This window comes from Zingiber officinale, chromosome 1B, assembly GCF_018446385.1.
Source record: "Zingiber officinale cultivar Zhangliang chromosome 1B, Zo_v1.1, whole genome shotgun sequence".
Taxonomy (NCBI): domain Eukaryota; kingdom Viridiplantae; phylum Streptophyta; class Magnoliopsida; order Zingiberales; family Zingiberaceae; genus Zingiber; species Zingiber officinale.
The window spans coordinates 6,411,449-6,418,461 of NC_055986.1; the positions used below are offsets into that span (position 1 = coordinate 6,411,449).

At 38.4% G+C, this 7,013-nt stretch overlaps 1 protein-coding gene across 1 annotated transcript; it reads left to right on the forward strand.

Annotated features, from left to right (window-relative positions):
- Positions 1 to 3,667: 3,667 nt before the first annotated feature.
- On the forward strand, positions 3,668 to 6,748 carry LOC122048215 (protein NRT1/ PTR FAMILY 1.2-like). The gene is made up of 3 exons (XM_042609810.1): positions 3,668 to 3,804; positions 3,897 to 4,114; positions 5,183 to 6,748. Exons 1-3 carry the CDS (start codon positions 3,705 to 3,707, stop codon positions 6,647 to 6,649), a joined length of 1,785 nt encoding a protein of 594 aa, XP_042465744.1. The 5' UTR covers positions 3,668 to 3,704; the 3' UTR covers positions 6,650 to 6,748.
- The last annotated feature ends 265 nt before the right edge of the window (positions 6,749 to 7,013 follow it).

Genomic DNA, 7,013 nt, shown 5'->3' on the forward strand with positions numbered 1-7,013 from the left:
TTTCATGAACTAGCCCTTGATTGATTGTCTCAATCAATTAGGAATGTTAGAATCCATTAACCTAATCGATTATGGCTCTTCACGACAAACTACTTCTAACCAATTGACCCAATCGATTATTATTGGATGAATCAATTGAGTCAATCGATTTAGCACTGTTCTCGTGATTTTCCTTTGCAAAACTCCCAATTAATTAGGAATCCATCCTAATCGATTCGAGCCAACCCTAATCTATTAGCTTAGAGTCAATTGATTGTCCTAATCGATTGTCTAATCCTAACTTACTCGATCCAATTTTTAAGTTCTCTCGCCCAACATCTGGCTAATCGTGACTTGTTAGAACTTCCCGTTGCCTAGCATCCGATTAACGTTGACCTGTTAAGACTTCTTCACCAAGTGTCCAATCCTCCTTGACCTACTCAGACTTTCTTTTTGCCAACTTTCCGTTGGACTTTCGATTACCAAGTGTGATTTTCCTTGGTCCACTTGGATTTTTCTCTTGTCTAACATTAGTTAGAACTTTCCTTTACCAATGTGCAATCCTCCTTGACTCACTTGGACTTTCTTTTGCCTAACCCATAAGTTAGAACTAGTCACTCGGAAGACTTTCATGGCTTTCCTTTACCTAACCGCAGTTAGAACTTTTCTTTGTCAACGTATGATCCTTCTTGATCCACTTGGACTTTTCTTAATCTAACTGTAGTTATAACTAGTCACTTGGTAGACTTTCACCTTACTTAATCTCAGTTAGAACTTTTCTCTGTCAATGTACAGTCCTCCTTGATCCAGTTAAACTTTCCTCTCACATATTGTTAAGTATAATCTTGACATACTTGATTTCTTCTTACATATTATTCAAATATCAAAACTCATGTTTAAATTTATTTAAGCTTAATTAAACAGGTCAATGTTTATCAAGAAAGATTACACTAATAATCTTCTAACGATTATTTGGATCTAAAAATAATAGAATCATACTTGACCACTACATGAATTAGACGGTCACTTTTATGAAAAATAATCAACAAAATTAAATTAAAATGCATGTGGTTCACACATTTAATTCATTGACTTCTACTCAAGATGCATTCTTGATATCTTAAATTTTAGTTAATTAATATGGGGCAAAACTTGTTATAATAGGTGGGAATTAATTAGGGGTATCAATTCGGATGGGTCGGGTCGGGTTGGGTCGGGTTGAGTTTTTTTTTTTTTTTTAACCCAACCTGAACCCGACCCGAACCCGAGTTCAACCCAAAACACTTCAACCCGAACCCGAACCCGACCAACCCGATCAACCCGAACCCGACCCATATAACCCGAAAATCCTATTCAAAATGACTTTTTTGGGCTATTTTCCCTATAATTTTTCACTTTTATCTCAATATTCCATCATTATCATACAAACATGATATTAATATACATAAAAACATCTAAAATTTTAAAATAAAATTTGATTTAACCCCAAAAAAACCCACAAAACCCTATATTTAAGTCAACCCGGGTCAACTCGGGTCAACCCGAACCCAACCCGACCCAACCCGAGACTCATTTACTCTCCAACCCTCCAACCCGAACCCGACCCGAACCCGAAAATGTCCAACCCGAACCCGATTTTTTTCAGATCGACTCGGGTTGGGTCGTCGGGTCAGGTTCATTTTTGACACCCCTAGAATTAATCTTTGATAAAGTCGAACGAATAACTTTCTCTATGGTAGTCAACTATAAATTCTCAATTTATCTTCTTACTAATAGTCGTGGGATTGATCATGTAGGATCACTAAAATGACGGATTCCAATTTTTACCTATTATTACTAGTTTGATTGATTTGGCCTATGGTCAACACGTTTAACTCATCTAAGAGGGTGTTTGACTGAGTTTATAAGCTCTCTAAAACAACTATAAGCTATTTTGGAGCTTATAAGCTCTTCAAATTTGTTTGGTAAATTTTTTTTCAAACAGCTTATAAGCTGTCAAAATAAGCTGTTTTGGAGCTTATAAGTTGTTTTTAAAAAAGTATGGAAGACCATACTTTTTTAAAAAGATCTTATTTTAATAATTTGTTTCTCTAAAACAACCTTATATAATTTCATAAATCTCCATCTTATCCTCCATAAATTTTTATAAGCCTAATATCTTTTTATCTCAGCCGACTTTTCTTTCAACGTTGTGTCATCTTCTCCGCCAACACCTCTTTCTAATTTTCTCTCCCCCGGTGCAGGAATTCGCCTAAAACCCTCTATTAATAAAAATCTCAAAACCCTCTATTAATAGTTTTATACCCTTTTTTATAATTTTATTAATAAAAAGATCTTATAATACCAAACACATCAATATTTTTAAGTTGATTATAATAAGTTCACCCAAACACTTTAACAACTTATTTTTAAAATAAGACCTAACAACTTATAAACTCCTAAAACAACTTATAAATTGTACGAGCTTATAAGCTGTTTTTAATAAGTTTAGCCAAACACCCTCTAAATAAGGCAGAGTAATTGGTCCAAAATGAAACTAACCAAAATGAAACTAACCGAATCTAGTTTAATTGAAATTAGAAAAATATTTTTTTTTTCTAAAATAACTGAATCGATTAAATTTTTTTAAAAGTTAAATAAATTGAATCAATAAAATATCAATTAATTTAATTTTTACCGAATTAATTGAATTTTTTAACAATAATTTCTATCTTATTTTAACTCATGAGTTGACAAATTTGAGAATTTGTGCTTGTTTATTATTGCTAACGACAATTTTAAAAATAATGTATCATTAGAGATCATGCAAAATCACAGGTTGTATATTATCTCTCATTCAAATATCTAATAATTGTGATAGTTGTAAGGGGAATAAAATAAATAAGTTTATTCGATTTAGCTAAATTATTAGTACAATAAATACATTTTTAAAATAATTGAACGGAAGTTTTAAATTCAATTTGTTTAATTATTTAACTTGATTTAATCAAATTTTATTTATCCCTACTTATAAATAAGTAAGGATGGTAATTAAATTGATCATTTTAACCCAATGAGCCCCGTCTAATATCTTTTATTTGTTCATAATATATAAAGGCTAAAATAAAATAATAATAATAACATATATGCACATAACAACATGTGTACATATAGTCATTTTTAAAATTCAATAAAAATAAACATTTCAGAATTATAATTATTTATTAATTAATTAGCTAAGATTAAATAGTTAGTCATCCTAAAACACTCACTATTTTAGTATTTTATTATGAATATGACCTTTAATAATTAATTTTAGTGAAGTCTAAAATTAAATTATATTAATATTTTGTTCTTTTTATATTAAAAATTATTTTAAATTTTATTAATAATTTTCTCTAATTATTTTATATAAAAAATAAATAATGTTATGATTTGCTTTATCCTATATTTTAAAATCGATAATATCCTAATGGAGAAATTTATACAAATATCTTTACTCGGTATATATATATTGGCTATGATATATTAAATTTGTTCTACTGCATGTGCCTTACCCAATCCAAGTAAATAATAAGATAACAAATTTAAGAAGATATAATACAATTTTAATAATAAAATAACAAAGTTAGGAGATATAATACAATTAAATATTGGAGGCGATTTAATAATAAAATAACAAAGTTAGGGGATATATCCCCACTTCTCCCTATAAAACACCGTCGGTGCTCACTATTTTGTATCATATGGGCATGGAAGCTCCGGTGGCAGCGCTGCATCAGGAGATGGCCGGCTGGCGGCCGCAGCAGAAGAAGGGCGGCCTCAAGACCATCCCCTGCATCATCGGTAACTCGTCGGCGGCGAATTCTTAATTAATTATTTCCACTTGTATATTTATGGGATCATGAGCAGTTGAAGTGGGTGGACGGTTCATACAGCGAATGAAGTCCTGGAGAAGGTGGCGAGCTTTGGACTGGTTGCAAATATGATCATCTACCTGACGGCGACGTACCACATGAAGCCTGCGGCTGCGGCGGCGGTGCTGCTCCTTTGGGGAGCCACCTCCAATTTTCTCCCCATTTTCGGAGCCTTCCTGGCTGATTCCTGGCTCGGCAAGTTCCGAGTCATCGCAGCCGGCTCCTTCTTTAGCCTGACTGTGAGTAGACTTCCATCACTCTCTGCATATACCCTCAATTTCTGCAGAATACTAATTAATCTTTCAGTGTGGAAAAGAAATCATTACGGGAAATTAATGATCATTTATAACCAACATGAATTCTCAACAAATTCTAGTAATTAAATCTGTTTCTTTAATTTCTCTAGCTCTCTCTCTCTCCACTGTATCAAATCAAGCTTTATCACATATTTTAAGTGTGGTTCTTAATTTTTCATGGATTTTGAAATTGATTTTTAAATGTTTTTTTTTTTGGTGCCTATTAAAAATATACCATTCACATATCAGATATACTCATTATATTAACATTTTTTTTTTATACAATACACAACATTCATTTTGACATTAATTTTCATTATTTATGGGTTCTACTAAATTTTTTTTTTAATAAAAACTATCCATTAGCACGATGTTAATTAATGTGTCATTGTCATAACAATATGCATTGATATTGATTATAACACCATTTGAACACCCGCCTATTAATATATATCAACGCGGATTCTTTTAATTGTCCAATCAGTCTACCAGGAAAAAAAAAAACTAAACAACAAAATTTATAAAAAAAAAATCAATGAAAATGTTTATTCGGTTTTCTTTGAGAATTTGAAGTTTTTTTCCCTGAAAAAAAAAATTGAAAACCAAGTCATGAACCGAATAACTTAATAAGGGCTCGTTTTTGTTGCGTTAAAAGTTTGAGTTATTATGAAGACTCGTTCAAAGAGAAGAAAAGCAATAATTAGTTGGCATGTCGTCCTTGACTAGATATTTAGTGAGCACAATTAGGAAGCATGCCCACTTTTGTCGTTGGGTCCTTTAAGATAGATGGTGAAGCTTTGATCAAGTCAACTTAGTGTCATGTATATCACATCATTTGGTAAGACCACAAATGAGTGAAAGAGCAATTTTAATAAGTGATGGCAAATGTTTTCATCCAAGATTTATTTACTTTTTTATTATTGTTTTCGATCTCCTTTCGATCGTCATGCAAAATCATTTGTAATTATGAATTTGATCGTGATTAAATTTGCGTTTGTGTTCTCGATTAAGGGGATGGTGCTACTTTGGCTAACCGCCATGATTCCCGGAGCTCAGCCACCCGCCTGCAGTGCCAACAGCCATTGTCTCGGCGCCACCTCCTCGCAGCTCGCCCTCCTCCTCGGCGCGTTCGCATTCATGGCCATAGGCACCGGCGGCGTCCGCCCCTGTTCCCTCGCCTTCGGCGCCGACCAGTTCGACCGCCGCAAATCCCAACCCGACGGCGACGACGTCCGCGTCCTCCAGACTTTCTTCAACTGGTACTACGTCTCCGTCGGTGTCTCCCTCGTCCTCGCGCTCACCGTCATCATCTACATCCAAGACCATGCGGGCTGGCGCATCGGCTTAGGCGTCCCCGTCACGCTCATGGCCGTCTCCACCCTTTTCTTCCTCCTCGGCTCCGACATGTACATCAAGGTGAAGCCCAACAAGAGCGTCCTCTCCGGCTTCGCTCAGGTCGCCGTGGTAGCGATCAAGAACCGCAACATCATCCTCCCCCCCAACTCCTCCGACTCGTGGTACCACAAGAAGAAGGGCTCCAAGCTCACGGTGCCTTCCAAGAGCTTGAGATTCCTGAACAAAGCTTGCGTCATCCGGAATCCCGAGAAGGACCTCAACCCCGACGGCACTGCGGTCGACCCGTGGCGGCTGTGCACGGTGGAGCAGGTGGAGGTGCTAAAGGCTGTGGTCCGGGTGCTTCCCATCTGCTCCACCGGCATCATGGCGGCTATCACCATCACCCAGAGCTTCCCGGTGCTGCAGGCATCGTCCATGGACCGCCACCTAGGCCCCCACTTCCAGATCCCAGCCGCCTCCGTGGTCGTCTTCTCCATCGTCGCCCTCTCGCTGTGGGTCGCCGTTTACGACCGCCTCCTCGTGGCTCCTCTCGCGCGGCTCACCGGGCGCCCGCGCGGCCTGGGGCTGAAACAGAGGATGGGCTTCGGGCTGGTGCTCTCGAGCATCGCCACCGTCGTCATGGCCATCACAGAGCACATCCGTCGGCGAAGGGCGATCGATCAGGGACTGATGGACAAAGGAATAGTGCACATGTCGGCCATGTGGCTGATACCGCAGTACTGCCTGACGGGATTGGCGGAGGCGTTCAACATCATCGGACAGATCGAGTTCTACTACTCTGAGTTCCCTCGCAGCATGACCAGCGTGGGGTTGTCGCTCCTGTCGCTGACGTTTGGGACGGGGAGCTTGGTGGGGGCGGTGATCGTGGCGGTGGTGGACAGGGTGACGGAGGCGAATGGGGGCGTGAGTTGGCTGGACAGGAACTTGAACAAGGGGCGATACGATTACTACTACTGGATGCTGGCAGCGATGTCGGTGGCCAATGTGTTCTACTTCGTGCTCTGTAGTCAGATCTATGGGGAGGAAGGGAAGAGTAAGATTTGGGAGGAGGAGGAGGAGGAGGAGAAGGAGGAGATGGAAGAAGATCAGCAAGCGAGCAAAGAGTTGTCGATGATGCCTTAATCATATATTTATATCTCTATATATATCCTATTACTTGTACTTACCCTTATACTATAAGGTTTCAGATAATATTAGCTGGAGAAAGAACTTGTTTCCAAAGGTTTCAGAACTTTCAATATCAAGCATAAACAATCGCCCACAGATCTTTGCACTCCTGTCGCAAATGTGCATAAACCGGCGTGCTAACCCGCACTCCTTGCCATTTGCCAGCGCAGGCGGTCCCGCTTTGGTCGAATTCTGGGCTTGAATTTATACAAATGATGTCGACGAAATTTAACTTGCAGGATAAAATGACGTGGCAGTTGATCGCCTTTTTTTATAGCTAAGGTCATCATGATTCGGATCCGACAGCAGCGAGCTCCAC

What these genes read in the sequence shown, in the direction of transcription:
- LOC122048215 (XM_042609810.1), top strand. Translation starts at nt 3,705, where the DNA reads ATGGGCATGGAAGCTCCGGTGGCAGCGCTGCATCAGGAGATGGCCGGC. An exon ending in GACCATCCCCTGCATCATCG is followed by an intron (nt 3,805 to 3,896) that starts GTAACTCGTCGG and finishes CGGTTCATACAG; the next exon opens with CGAATGAAGTCCTGGAGAAG. An exon ending in GCTCCTTCTTTAGCCTGACT is followed by an intron (nt 4,115 to 5,182) that starts GTGAGTAGACTT and finishes TTCTCGATTAAG; the next exon opens with GGGATGGTGCTACTTTGGCT.